Source organism: Dipodomys ordii, unplaced genomic scaffold (genome assembly GCF_000151885.1).
Source record: "Dipodomys ordii isolate 6190 unplaced genomic scaffold, Dord_2.0 Scaffold39, whole genome shotgun sequence".
NCBI lineage: Eukaryota > Metazoa > Chordata > Mammalia > Rodentia > Heteromyidae > Dipodomys > Dipodomys ordii.
In genome coordinates, this window is record NW_012267255.1 from 295,947 (window position 1) to 310,540 (window position 14,594).

The 14,594-nt window shown below is 42.8% G+C and overlaps 2 protein-coding genes across 3 annotated transcripts in view; both read left to right on the forward strand.

Moving 5' to 3' along the window:
• Positions 1-3,907, forward strand: part of Fam73a (family with sequence similarity 73, member A) — a 52,871-nt gene extending 48,964 nt beyond the window's left edge. The window contains exon 13 of the mRNA XM_013018201.1: positions 1,123-3,907. Coding sequence (XP_012873655.1) covers positions 1,123-1,341 — 219 coding nt within the window. The 3' untranslated portion in view covers positions 1,342-3,907. The remainder of the gene's footprint in view (positions 1-1,122) is intronic.
• An 8,268-nt stretch (positions 3,908-12,175) lies between these two features.
• The window catches only part of Nexn (nexilin (F actin binding protein)), a 31,234-nt gene continuing 28,815 nt past the window's right edge, over positions 12,176-14,594 (forward strand). For both annotated transcript variants that reach the window (XM_013018242.1, XM_013018243.1), the window contains exon 1: positions 12,176-12,245. The gene's annotated coding sequence lies outside the window, so the exon portion shown is untranslated. The remainder of the gene's footprint in view (positions 12,246-14,594) is intronic.

A 14,594-nucleotide genomic window follows, 5' to 3' on the forward strand; every position in this document is an offset into this window, starting at 1 on the left:
TTCAATTGGCCACTTCATTTTAGACCTGAAATTATTATTTTTATTTATTTTGTGTTTTGTACAGAAAATGTACATTTAACATTGATGATTATTGAAATAGTTTATTCCTTTGTCTTAAAGTAATGTCAAACTGGGTGCTGGTGGCCTGGGTGCTGGTGGCTCAGCCTGTAATCCTAGCTACCTAGGAGGCTGAGATTTAAGGATTATTAATCAAAGCCAGCCTAGGCAGGAAAGGCTGTGAGACTTTATCTCCAGTTAACCATAAGATAACTGGAAGTGGTGCTGTGGTAGAGTGCTAGCCTTGAGCAAAAGAGCTCAGGGACAGTCCCTGAGTTCAAGCCCTAAACAACAACAACAACAAAAGTAATGTCAATTCAGTGCACAGAGGTAAGAATGAAAGATTATAACTAGGCCCTTACATTTACATGGTACTTCAGGGTTACAAGCACTTCTTATTCTTTTCTTCTACTTGGTACCCTGGCTTGAACTCAGGCCTTCTTGCTTATGTTCTATCACTTGAGCCACACCTCCAGTTGTTGTTGTTGTTTTTGTTTAATTGGGATTGAGCCTCACAGATTTTTCTGCCCCAGCTGGCTTTTAACAGAGATCCTCCAGATCTCACTTCTGTGGCTAGATTACAAGCAGAAGCCACCAGTGTCCAGCTATGTGTAGAGGTTTCTTTTTTGTTGTTCGTTTGTTTGTCTTGTGCTACTACTGGGGCTTAATCTCAGAGCCTTGTGTGCTCATTTTGCTTTTCTGTCTGGGCTGGCTGTGAACCTCAAACCTTAGATTTCAGCTTCCTGAGTAGCTAGGATTATAAGCATGAAATGCCAGCTACTGACTCAGACTGTATATTTTGATACCATCTGCCCTTAGGAATAAGTAGAACAAATGGTATTATCCCATATTTTAAAGGAAAAGAAGACTCAAAGAAAATTGAAGAGACAAAGATTACATGTTCCTTTGTCCAAGATCCCTTATGCAGTGAGACCTGAAAGTGGACCTGAAACTAAGATATTTTGGCTTCTGGTTCAATGTTTACTAGAGTATTAGTAACTCTTTATTATATTTAAAGTTATTTTGGCCTAACGATTATCAGTTTGTTTTGTGTTCATTTTCCAGAATCAAGTTCTATTCTTTCTCAAAGACATTTTTGACTTTGAGAAGGTGCGCTATTCAAGTATAGAGACTTTGGCTGAAGACCTCATGCAGTTACTCATTCGTCGCACTGAACTTTTAATGGCCTATCTGGGAGCAGATGCTCTGAGACAAACCAATAGCTGTACAAGCAGTCACACTCATGTTATGTCCAGTGGGCTCTTGGAAGGCAAAGTGCAGTAACTACTACCAGAATCATACAGTTTGAGAGAGTTAGGAAATGTTTCAAGGTGACTGTTGGTTTTGTCACTTTCATTGTAAAATCAACAGCATAGATACATGCAGTGGACTCAGGGAAGAAAAAGAAACTCATAGATAATGAGTGACTATACTGCACTTAAACAGAAATCATCATTGAATCTTTGTGTACTGTATCCAGAGCAACTTTTAGCAATCTACAGGCAGTAATTTAGGTGGTGAAATGTTCTATATTTTGTAAGAATATTGCTTGAACTGAAGCCAGTACTTGGAAGTTAAATGATTTATTGTCTTCACACTGTCTGAAATGTCTAGTACCAGTCTCAAAACCTCGGGTTTTATGCTTTGCACCTTGAAAACACATTTAAGTCCAGGCCTACACATTTAAGAATATACTGCTGTCAGTGTCAACATATTTAACTTCGTCTGAAAATGTATTTTAACTGCCAAATTAGTCATTTGTTTAATCAGATTTAAGCAACAGTGATGTTTAATATGTACTGCTTACAGTATGGCTTGTATATTTGCAGATGTATTTGAATCAGAGAAATTGTAATTGCTGTGTATTGTTATACAATAGTTAAATGGATTGACATTAAGAAGTTTACAATTTATATTTCATGTTAAATTGACTGTAGCTTCTCAAAAATATTTGGGAACTCTTGTTCCTATTAGTCAATGATGGAGACTGGAGTACTTTTTGCCTTTTTTATAAATTAGAATTTGTGTTTTTTTTTGAATGAATATTGATTTAAAAGATAACACGTATCCAACCTTTTTTATTGTAGTTTTGAGACTAGCATCCAACATCTAAGGCATTGACCTTGATATAATAAAATAATGTCTCCTTTTCCTTCCACAAGACAGGCTTTTACTTAGGGCCACTGGGAACTCAGTAGCATATTGGGAACTTATTGTATTTTTCCCCTATTTTAATTTATCCATGCTTTGAATCTAAGGCGGTTTTTGTTTATTTGCTTGTAATGCGTGTGTTTGAGCCAAGGCCTGGTGCGTGCTAGGCAAGCACTCTACCACTGAGCTTCATCTCAGCTCTGAATCTTAGGGTTTTAAGAAGGTTTTATGTTTTGGGGGGGTTTTCCCTCGACTATAAACAAACTATTTTGAATGATATGAAAGTATATTTTGCATCCTTTCTGATAAATATATGCACAAATAGCTTGTTCATTGGAAGGTCTTCAGAGTGTATGAGATACTTTGTGAGCCACATTCACTTCTTTTTAAATTATATGCCACATGTCTGAAGCAGCTGACTCAGTGTACATGGTAGTGGATTAGATTTGCCGATTTTGCTCCTAAAAAGAGCTCTGTTCATTTTAAATGAATTACATCAGAAGGATCTGAAATGCATTTCAACTAAAGTGCCTATAGTTGGGTTTGTGAAGAGGAGTGCAAAAAGCATAATTTTTTAAGGTTTTCAATTTATGTATGTGCCATAATTATGTAGTTACAAAATATAAAATTCAGAATCATTTCAGCAGAAGCATTAAACATGGACTATTCACTCTCATTGTTTTTGAGTATACAGCTTCCTGAAGTTTTTTTTTCAGATTTTTTTACTATAATAGTTGTACAGAGGAGGGTTCATTGTGACATTTCTGTACATGCATACAGTTGTACCCTAATTAAATCCACCCCTTCTATCTCTGTCCCTCTATCTTCTCTCCCATTCTTAAAACAATTTTAATGTGTTTCATTGTTCTGTTTTCATATATGCCTATGAAATTTACTTTGACCATTTTCACCAACCTTCACTTTCTCTGTTATTTCTCTTCACTCCCACTGATATGTTTTCTAACTTAATAATTGCCTAGTTATAATTCTTACTGATGGAAGATTAAATGTACCAAATGAAAAATATCACTACGTAATGTTTAACTTCGTACTTTAGTAGTAGGTGTTTTTACTTTATTGTTGAGGTATCATTGACACACATACATGAGTGCATAGATATTGGTTTCCACCACCATGACATTCAAGACAGTTAAGTACATTAACTTACTCATCTGAAGGCTCACATTTTGTGCTGTGTTTTTCAACATAGGGATAAGTAAACTGTTTATTAATGCTGCTATTATCTGAGGTAACTCTGGGGAATGCATGTCATCAGGTAAGGTAAATGGCTTTCCAAAGTGTCTTAACTTTCCCCCCTTTTGTGTTTCAGCTAAACGAATAAAAAATGCCCATCTTCAGGAATTTAATTTGTCAAATTCAGTGCTTAAGTTTGGGTAGTAATTGGTTGACTCAGTAGCTACCGCATTAGCAAGATGCTTTCTTTGTGGCCTTTGACAAAGAGGTAAGAATGACCAAATAGAATTTCAGGGCAGTGAGCATAGTTTGACAAAGCCTCTTTATTGTTGAGTGAAGATACTTGACTTTTTTAAAGGAAGCATCCCCAACATTTCTGACTGCAGAAGAGTAGTTAGACATGCTGACCAGTTTTCATTTGCCTTAAAACTGGATTAAACAGAACAGTAGTGCTTTAAAAACAATTCATTATTGCTATTCAATAAAAACAATTATTATTTTTTGGGGGGGGTCCGGTCGTGGGGCCTGAACTCTGGGCCTGGGCGCTGTCCCTCAGCTCTTCACCTCAAGGCTAGTCCTCTACCACTTGAGCTAAAGCACCACTTCCAGCTTTTTTTTTTCTGTTTATGTGGTGCTGAGGAATCAAACCCAGGGCCTTGAGCATGCAAGGCAAGCGCTCTACCACTGAGCCACCTTCCCAGCCCTGGAAAAGCAATTATTTTTAAATGATTAATCTAAAGCCTTTTAGAGAAGAACCCTATTTAATACGTATTCCTGGTGGTATTATCCAAAAATTAAACTGCCAAAATGGCTGCCATTGGCTTCTATGTGTAATTATTATAAAGAGGGCTTTTTCCTCCTTTTTGGAAGAAAAAATACAGGTGTTCAGGTGATTTACATCTGATATTTATTCTTTTTTCTATTTTGGTTTCTCTATATTTTTGTTTAACTAAACAAGTAATTATTGTTTCTAAAAGTTAACAATGCACTTCTTAAATGTCCAATTGAACCATTTTTTTTTAAAAAAAGAAGCCAGGTTTCCATACTGTTAGGGTCAGCTCCAAAGAATTTCCTGTTTCTCATGAAGTAGTTATTATTTTCATCTATTAGTGATGCTTCTATTCATTTGTTCAATATAAAAAGTATTTACAAATGTTTTCTTGCTTTAAGATATAACATTTTCTACTTACTTGCCAAGTGATTATTTACTTTACAGAGCATTCTGTTTATTTTTCCTTCAAGCCTAGGAAATAGAAATGCCAAACTAATACTTAATTTACTTCTGTAACCTTTCATAATGAGAAATTTAAAATTATGCTTATAGCCCACTTTCATTTATTTTAATGTATGTACTCAGAAATTAGTTGGGATGTAAATTTCAAAGTGATTACAAACATTAAACTGAATTCAAATCCTTTTTCACTTGAATTATCAAGAAGTATATATGTACGATTTATGTTACAACAATACGATAAATGGAAATAAAGACATCCTTTTTACCTAGTAATTATGACATTATTGTTTTGTTTTAGGATAGTCATATTTTAGCTTCTCTTGGCTGATCTCAGTAAATGTATGCATTGCTTCAGTGTAAGGACTGAACTTATTAATATGTCTAAAAGTAAAGCACTACAATAGCAGAAAAAATAGCACTGATTCTCTAACTGAAATAATCATTGTCATGTGGATGTATCTCTACTGCCAAATAAAAAAGCAATGGTACCATTTGGTGACGTATTGCCTATTGTGAACAATGTGTGTATGACTGAGGTCCCAGCTGCCTCCTAGACACCGTGAGGAAGGCACTCAGTTGACAAAGCATGCATATAAGCACAGACCACTCTGCTGTAGGAGCCCAAAAGCTAAATATGAAATACTACAAATTGGGCTGGGAAGGTGGCTCAGCGGTAGAGCGCTTGCCTTGCATGCATGAGGCCCTGGGTTCGATTCTTCAGCACCACATAAGCAAAAAAGAAAAAAGCTGGAAGTGGCGCTGTGGCTCAAGTGGTAGAGTGCTAGCCTTGAGCTGAAGAGCTGAGGGACAGCTCCCAGACCCACAACAGGACCCAAAAATAAATAAATAATAAAATAAAAATAAAATCCTACCAAATCTTACCTTCATGAACTACCATGAAAAAAGCACAGTTTTCCCCTTGTTTCCTTACTGTTTCTTTTTCTTTTTGGGGGGGGGTCCGGTCATGGGGCCTGAACTCTGGGCCTGGGCGCTGTCCCTCAGCTCTTCAGCTCAAGGCTAGCGCTCTACCACTTGAGCCACAGCACCACTTCCGGCTTTTGTCTGTTTGCTTATGTGATGCTGAGGAATTGAACCTAGGGCCTCATGCATTCAAGGCAAGCGCTCTACCACTGAGCCACCTTCCCAGCCCCATCCTTACTGTTTCTTACCCATGTCTGAGTCGACTTTTTTTCTGCACTATCCTTCCTACCTCCTGAGGCCTTGAATACATTTCCCTGACACTTCTTACCCTGGCTTTCCTCTCTTTCTTTCTCAGTTGCTGACATCTTTGATCAGGCAGCACATGCTTTTTGGTCCGCTGGAGTTCTTTGGCTTTTCCTCCATCTAAACAGTTAAAACCTCTACAGTAACATTATTATGTGGGCAGGGAAGGCTGGAAAAGAAAAGGCAAACCTTCCTTCTATGACACTTGTTATTCTCTACTTAAAAGCAATGACAAGGCAGTGGCAACATCAAATACCAGCCCAGCGTTTTGCTTTGAACTGTGCCTTATGTGTGTCACAGAGGCTTTCACGTAAAGTACATTTATAAATAGAAAGTTACAGAGCTTGGATAATTTGCTATGTATGAAATATCATCCTTGAATGTGGAGAATCACTTTGACATCTGAAAGCAATTGAAATAAACACCTTTCCAGAACTTTTTGCTAATTCACATTAAAACAACAACAACAATAACAAAAATCCCTAAATACTAGCTGGGCACCATTGCTCATACCTGTAATCCAAGCTACTAAGGAGGCTGAGATCTGAGGATCACGCTTCAAAGCTAGCCCAGGCAGGAAAGTCCATGAGACTCATCTCCAAATAACCACCAGAAAACTGGAAGTGAGGCTGTGGCTCAAGTGATGAGTGCTAGCCTTGAGCTGAAGAGTGCAGGACAGCACCCAGGCCCTGAGTTCCACAAACAAAAATAAAACAACCAACAAAAATTAAAAAAAAAACTAAATAATGATATCAGTAGATAATTAAATAGGTTAAAGCGAGTATGTTTGTTACTTTCTTTTTCCTTTTTCCCTCCTCCCCTTCTCTCTCTCTCTCTCTCTCTCTCTCTCTCTCTCGGTACATTGACCAATGCTGGTTACAAACTCCTAGTGTCAAAGAATCCTCCCACCTCAGCCTCCTGAATAGCTGGGACTACAGGTATGTGCCACTGTGCCAAGTTCATCATTATGCATAACAAATTATTTCCAGATTTTAACAGCTTGAAATAACAAACATATCCCATATTTTCTGAAGATTACCCTAGGAGTGGCTTACTTTACTGGGTCTCATGTAGACTCTCCTAAGGTGTGGTCAAAGGCCTGATTGGGGCTGAAGGCTGTAGTTTGGCTTTGCCCCCCCCCTCCCCCAAGACTCCTGTCCTCTGAGCTTGGTTCCCAGTGTGGCAGTGATGAGGTGGTGGGGCCTAGTGAGGATAATGAGGTCATGAATGAATTTATACTATGTTGCAGGAATAGGTCAGGTAGGAGGAGATTGGTTCCCATGAGAACGGGGTGTTATGAAAGAACAGACCTGCCCCTGGCTGCCTTCTTGCTTGCTTGCTCTTGCACATGGCTGTGTCTCCCCTGTGCTGAGATGCAGCCCAGAAACCCTCACCAGAATGCCAGCCGTGCTGTTCAGATCAGCCAGCCACTGCAATCATGTGCCCAGGAAACTTCTTGCTGTTGTTTGCTTTCTCAGTATATGGTGAGGCTTGAACTCAGATAGGGTAATGCAGTTTTACTCTGGCTGGTCTTGGACCACATCTTTCTACCTATACCTCCCATGTATGCGGAACACAGGCATAACATTATGCCTGGCTTATTAACTGAGCCTTGACTGTGATCTTGCCACTCCGTGTCTCGTGAGCAGCTACGATTACAAGCCAATATGCCTGGAAAGAGAATTTATTGTGGTTAGGTTATAAGGTGATTTTTTTTCTTCTGACAGTACTGGGGTTTTGCTCTTTTTAAATCGATTTCCCAACATCAGGTATTCTCTTATATCAATACAAAATAGATCAGTAGGCTGGAAGCGTTGCTTCCAAGATGTGCTCACTCATGCGCTGTTGTCTGAAGGCCTCAGTTCATTGCTGGATATTGGCACAAGACCTTAGCTCCTTACTAACTAGATTTTCAGCCAGGTTTCTGTGTCTTTAAGATGTAATGACCAGCTTCTCATCGGTGAGTAATGCATGAGAAAGCATGGTACAGGGCTAGATTGATTTATTTGTTTTTGTGTTGATCCTAGGGATTAAAATGGGGACCTGGTGATGTCCCTGAGCTTTTTAGCTCAAGGCTAGCCCTCTACCATTTGATCCACAGCTTCACTTCTGACCTTTTAGTGGCTAACTGGAGATAAGAGTCTCATGGGCTTTTCCTATCTAGGCTGGCTTCTAAAAACAATTCTTAGATCTTAGTTTCCTGGAGTAGCTAGGATTATAGGCATGAGCACCAATGCCTGGGGAAGGCAGGATCTTATCACCAAAACTTGAACTGACACTAGTTCTGCCATATTCTCTTGGTCAGACAGCAATACCAAGCCTAAGCCAGGACTACATGAAGTGCGAGAAGCAGAATTGTGCATGCCACTCAGTGGTTTATACTAGCTGGAAACCATAGCAGGGCATCATAATAAATTATATATACTGGGGGCTGGGAAGGTGGCTCAGTGGTAGAGCGCTTGCCTTGCAATGCATGAGGCCCTGGGTTCGATTCCTCAGTACCACATAAGCAAAAAGAAAAAAGCTGGAAGTGGTGCTGTGGCTCAAGTGGTATAGCACTAGCCTTGAGCTGAAGAGCTAAGGGACAGCGCCCAGGCCCAGAGTTCAGGCCCCACAACTGGAACCCCTCCCCAAAAAATATGCACAGATAATGTCGACATTCTACTTCATATGAAGAAGTATTCATTGTTGTTTTGGTTTTTGGTCAGTCCTGGGGCTTGAACTCTGGGGTCTGGGCACTGCCCCTGAATTCTTCAGCTTAAGGTAAGCACTCTAACCACTTGAGCCACAGTGTCACTTCCAGTTTTCTGGTGGTTAATTGGAGATGAGTCTCCTGGAATTTCCTGCCCGGACTTTGAACTGTGGTCCTCAGATCTCAGCCTCCTGAGTAGCTAGGATTTCAGGGGTGAGACACTGGCACCTGGCTGAAGTACACATTATTTAGCTAATCTCAAGATATGTCATCAGGATATTCCACTGCAATATGGATTCACCCAGCACTCCAAGGTTTGTTTTGTAAACTATACCTTCTCGATCATCTTCTGGGATTTTAGATCCCTTGCTGCTTTTTTAGGAGGAGGGGGCATGGTCATGGTGCTAAGAATTGAACCACAGTCACACCTGGTAGCCAAGTTCTGTATCATCCCACTACATCCCCATCCCCTGGATTTCTACTCATCTATTTAAACTTATGTTAAAATTTGATTCTACCACAGTAACAAAACATCTGTGATCCTACCTACTTAGAAAGTGGAGATCAGGAGATCATGATTTGAGGGTAGCCTAGGCAAAAAAATTAATTGACTTTTTTTTTGGGGGGTCAGTCATGGGGGTTGAACTCTGGGCCTGGGCACTGCCCCTGAGCTGTGCAGCTGACAGTAAGCACTCTACCATTTGAGCCACAGTGCCACTTCCAGTTTTCTGGTGGTTAATTGGAGATAAGAGTCTCACAGACTTTTTGCCTGGGCTGGCTTTGAACAATGATCCTCCGATCTCAGCCTCCTGAGTAGCTAGGATTACAGGTGTGAGCCACTGGCACTTGGCTTAAATTGAGCCTCTTTTTGGATCATGAGTGAGCACTGTGACACACACCTATCATCCCAAGCTATTGAAAATGAACAGTGGTTGGGTACAGTTCCAGTGATACAGGGAAGCACAAAGAGTAGGGCTAGCCCAGGCTAGCCTATCTGGGCATAAAGCAAGACCCTATCTCAAAAATGACCAAGTGGCTACAGTGGCAGAGCACCTGCCCAGCAAACACAAGGCCGTGAATACAGCCCCCTACTACCACCAAAAAGAAAAAAAAAAGCTTCCAACCACCTCTGTTAACAGTCCTCATGGCATTGTTTTTCCTATCTATGAAAATGACAACTCTGGTGTGTGCTGGTAGCTCACATCTGGAATCTTAGCTACTCAGGAGGCTGAGATCTGAGGATCACAATTCAAAGCCAGCCTAGGCAGAAAAGTCCATGAGAAGTGGTGCTATGGCTCAAAGTGATAGAGCACAGACTGGAGCAAAAGAGCTCAGGGACAGCGCCCATGCCCGGGAGTTCAAGCCCCAAGACTGACTGAAAATTTAAAAAGGCAACTCCATTCTTCAGTGCAAAGGCCATAAATCTCTTGATCATACTATAGTCTGTTACTAAAGCCCTACTTGTTCTACCTGAAAAAAGCCTTGCTCACTAATTCCATGGCTCTCACCTTGGTCCAGACTCCATTACTTGTCATTCTAATTCTTTTGTTAGTTAATTTTATTGTTATGATAAAGGTAATATACAGAGGAATTACAATTACATGAGTCAGGTGATGAGTATAATTCCTTTCATGTAGTGTCTTCTGTTCCATCACTCTCTGAGTCTCCCATTCTAATTCTTGTAGCACCCTCTGAACTGGTCTCTTGCTTTTCCCCTCACCCATGTAGAGTATTTGTAGCACATCAGCCAGAATGAACATGTTTCAAATATATACCATGTCACTACTCTGCGCAGCATCGTATGTGTGTGTGTGACAGCACTTACACGCTTACAGTTGATATACCACTACAGGGAAGCTTCCTAGAGGCAAGAAGCAATGTTTCACTGGAGATGCAGAGGGGGAAAAAGAGAGAACTGTATAGAGAGAATGGCCTGCACCTGCAGTGAAAATGCTCATGGAAATTTCTATGAATAACAGAAGGCCAAGGTGAGGGTATTTATTGAAGGGTGGTAGGGGCAAACTAGACCACCTATCACTATCTGTGTTAAACTACATTTAAATCACTTTTTAAAAGTGCATTCAAGCTACATTAAATATTTAAATAAATTAACATAGAAGTTCCGTAATGTAGAAATGAATGGCTTGCCCTTCTTCCGTACTGAAAGAGTTTCCATCCTGAGTAAATGGTGTAGAGATGCCGGCTGAGAAATAGAGGTAGGAAAGAGCACAAGGCCTTTCAACAGTGCTGCAGTAGCACCTTGTCTGTCCAGTGCCTGAGGCTGGAAGCCGTTATTCTTGTTCATGATTTTATGTCTGCATGCGATTTGGATTTTTTCTTTTTTACTTTAAGGGCCATGAAACATTGAGGCTCTCTTGCTGGTAGGCATACCGCCTATGGCCATGCATTTCATCTATCAATAGGGGAGTGTTTGATGGGTTTAATTAGCAAGCTGCTGGTCTGCATTAAGGAAGGTCTGAGTAGTAGGGCATAATACCTCAAGCTTGTAATCCTAGCTACTTACAAGGCAGAGATCTGGGAATTTGGTTTAAGGCCAGTCTGGTCACAAAACTTCCTGAAACTCCATCTGAAACCAATGATTGAACATAGTGACACTCCTATCATCCCTGTCAAAGGGAAGCACAAATGGGATCACAGTTCAGGCAAGCAGGGAATAAAACGAGACTCAAATTCAAAAATCACCAATAAAACAGGGGGGCTGGTGGAGTGACTCAAGAGGTAGAGCATCTACCAAGCATAGTTCAAGGCCCTGGGTTCAAACCCTAGTGCCACCAAAAATAAGGAGGAGGAGGAAGACGGTGGAGAAGAAGGAGGGGAAGGAGGAAGAGGGGGAAGCGGGGGGAAGAAGAAGAAGAAAAGAAGAAGAAGAAGAAGAAGAAGAAGAAGAAGGAGAAGGAGAAGGAGAAGGAGAAGGAGAAGGAGGAGAAGGAGAAGGAGAAGGAGGAGAAGGAGAAGGAGAAGGAGAAGAAGAAAAGGAGGAAGGATTTGTGGCTGCAAGGACTTTTATATAGTTGAGTAACACCAGAGAGGACTTGCCTTCAATTACGACAAAGTGAAAAGGCATATGCATTTTATTTCTCCACCTTCCACCTTTTCCCTATTAACCACCCTCTTTGGAGTTCCTCACCGGGGCTGAGAAGAGGCACTTGCTGCCCATGCCCCTCAGAGGCGAAGCTACTGTAGGGGCCTCCACTTGACTTGTTCTCTGGCCAGGGGACAGGGGCGTGGGTCTCTGGGCCAGCGCGGGGCGGGCGGGACGGCCGCGGGGGGCGGCGGGGGCCGCCCAGCACCGAGGACCACCGCGGCATCCTCTCCAGCGTGCGCGGCCTCCCTCCCCAGGCCGGCCTGCGGAGGCGGACGCAGGCCCCAGGTTAGGGGGTGTCCGCTCCGGGCGCGGGGCGGTGGAAAGTTGGCCGGCGCCCCCTGACCGGCCTCCCCGGGTGGCCGGGGGCGGGGGCTGGCCCGGGGAGTGGAACAGCTGCAGCCGCCGCCGCGCCGCCGGGCCCGTGTGGAATGCGGGGCCCGGCTGCGCACCAGGACTTTTATGGAAACTTGCTGCTGGAGGCGGCGGCAGGAGGCAGCCACGGGGCTCGGGGGCCCCAGGCGGCGGTGCTAGAGCGCAGGGACCCCTCCCCACGGGCAGGCGCAAGACGCCTTACCGGCTCCCGGCGGGTAAGACGGGCTGGGCGGGTACGATCGGGCTTTTGGGGGAGCGCCACGGGGGTCGGAGGGGGAGGACTGCGGGGCTCCCGGTCCGGAGCGCTGCGTGACGGAGGGCGGCGGGGCGCGGGGCAGACCTCCGCGGACGCGCACCCGGGTCGGCCCCGCGGGGGTCTCCGGCGGCTGCTGCTGGATTCCTTTCCCGCTCCCTGGCGTCTGCTCCACGGCGCCGGGTCGGCTGGGCGCGGGGTGCTTTCTCTACTCCTGCAGGAGCTGGGGGGCGGGGTGTCTGTCCCTTTGGGGGGTCTGAGCTGGTGAAAGCCAGCGGGGTCCTTCTGAAGATGTCCCCACCGCCATCCCGGGCTCCACTACGTCGAAGACATGAATCCGGATCGGTCCCCCGGGAGGCCCCGGAAGGAGGATTCGGATTTACCAGCCGGGCGGCTGCCAGGTCTCCAAACTAATTCTCTGGGAACGTTGTAGGGGATGGGGATCGACCGTCCGGCGGCCAGCGCCCGAGGCCGCGGGGAGCTGGGGGCTGGAGGGGCCAAGAAGGCTTCCGCCTCCTGGCTGGGTGCATTTTGGAAACCCAGTCTCCCTAAAACCCCAATCACTGGGATTTGTAAGAAAAATAACCAAGTTGGAAAGTGGGTTGCTTATAGCAATGGCTTTGAGATATTCATGTGATCCGTACGAAAAGGCCCCACTGTGAACAGTTGGGAGAGAGGGAGAGAGAGAGAGAGATAAGCAGGTAAAAATAGCATAAAGAATACGTCCTAACAAAATGTCTGTCCTTGGGGGAGAAAAGGGCAGGTAGAGAAGGGACACCGTGATAAGAAATCAGTTCCTCTCTCTAAAGCCTCAGGAATATCATTCATCAGCCAAAGTTTGTTAATGAGTTCATCAAACAGGGGCATGTCACCACATAACTATGTCTTGGGCAGTGTGATTAATAAGCTGATATATTTATACAGTCTTAGTCACACATTATTGAGTGGGCCACGTAAGTTTCCCAATGTTATACTTTTATGGGTTAAATCGCGGCCATATGAAAACTCAAAATACCACATCTCTGAAAGTCTTTTAAGTCTGGGGGTACTGTTAGAAAAGGAACTTAATCAAAACAAGGAAAGAGCTTTTAGGGAAGTTATATTTAGTATAAGTGAACTTTGGTTATCCAATGTAGCTGGCAAAGAGCTCTCCGTCCACACAGCTATTCAATACCTAACTGAAGACATTTTATATTTGGCAAACGTGTCTGAGGCATGATTTAAAGAACAATGCGTGAGATTCTGTATTTTACCTGCATCAACTCGCAAGTGCCCTAAGCAAAAACCACAACAAACTTTTCTCATTACCATTATTAGTATAATCCAATTTTAATAGATCTGTACTTTTAAATCCATTCTCAATTGAAATGCAGTAAATGACAATTTTTCTTGCTCACCTTAAAATGGAATCTGTGCTATTTTTGAAAATTTGACATACAAAGCTGATCCTTGTCAAAATGTATGTCATGTAGAAGTGACTATATTTAGCATCAACAAAGGAGTGCCTTATCTGGGCTTTTGAACAGTATTTTTCTTCTGAACTATAACTTGAAGTATTGAGGCTAGAGTTTCATTTGTGAACAAAATGGTGTCTAAGTATGGATATTCTGAAAACATTAATTGGGATTCAGAGTGGCCTAGTAGGATAGACTTCATTTATGAGGCAAAAAAACCCAAAAACCCACTACCTGTTTCTTTGAAAACCTCTAACAAATACAAATAATTATTTTTTATGATGATGATTATTTGGTGATACTGGGTTTAAACTCAAGCTTTTGCTTACTAGCATTCTACCATTTTGAGCCACACCTCCAGCCCTTTTGTTGTGTGTGTGTGTGTGTGTGTGTGTGTGTGTGTGTGTGTGTGTGTGTGTGTGTTGGTACTGGAGCTTGAACTCAGAGCCTGGAAGCTGTCCCTTAGGACAGCTTCCACTCAAGGCTAGTGCTCTACCACCTGAATCACAGATCCACTTGTGGGTTTTGGTAATTACTTGGAGTCGGATGCATACGATGGGCCGTCTGCTGGCTTAGCATTCCATACCTCAATTTTATATGTAGTAGAGTTGGGTTAGTCTTTAATAGATACTGTGGGCCTGGGAGTGGAAGAAGAGGTGAGCATTCATTCACTCTAATCACTATCAGTGTCAGTTTGTCAATTACAACTGGGTGAAACTGTGGATTGGTGACCAAGACAAATCCTCTATTTAGTTATTGTGACAGTTCTGTGCCTTGATCTCAAGGCTTGGGCATTGTCCCTGATCTTTTTTACTCAAAGCTAAAGCGCTACTACTTGAGTCACACCTTCACTTCCA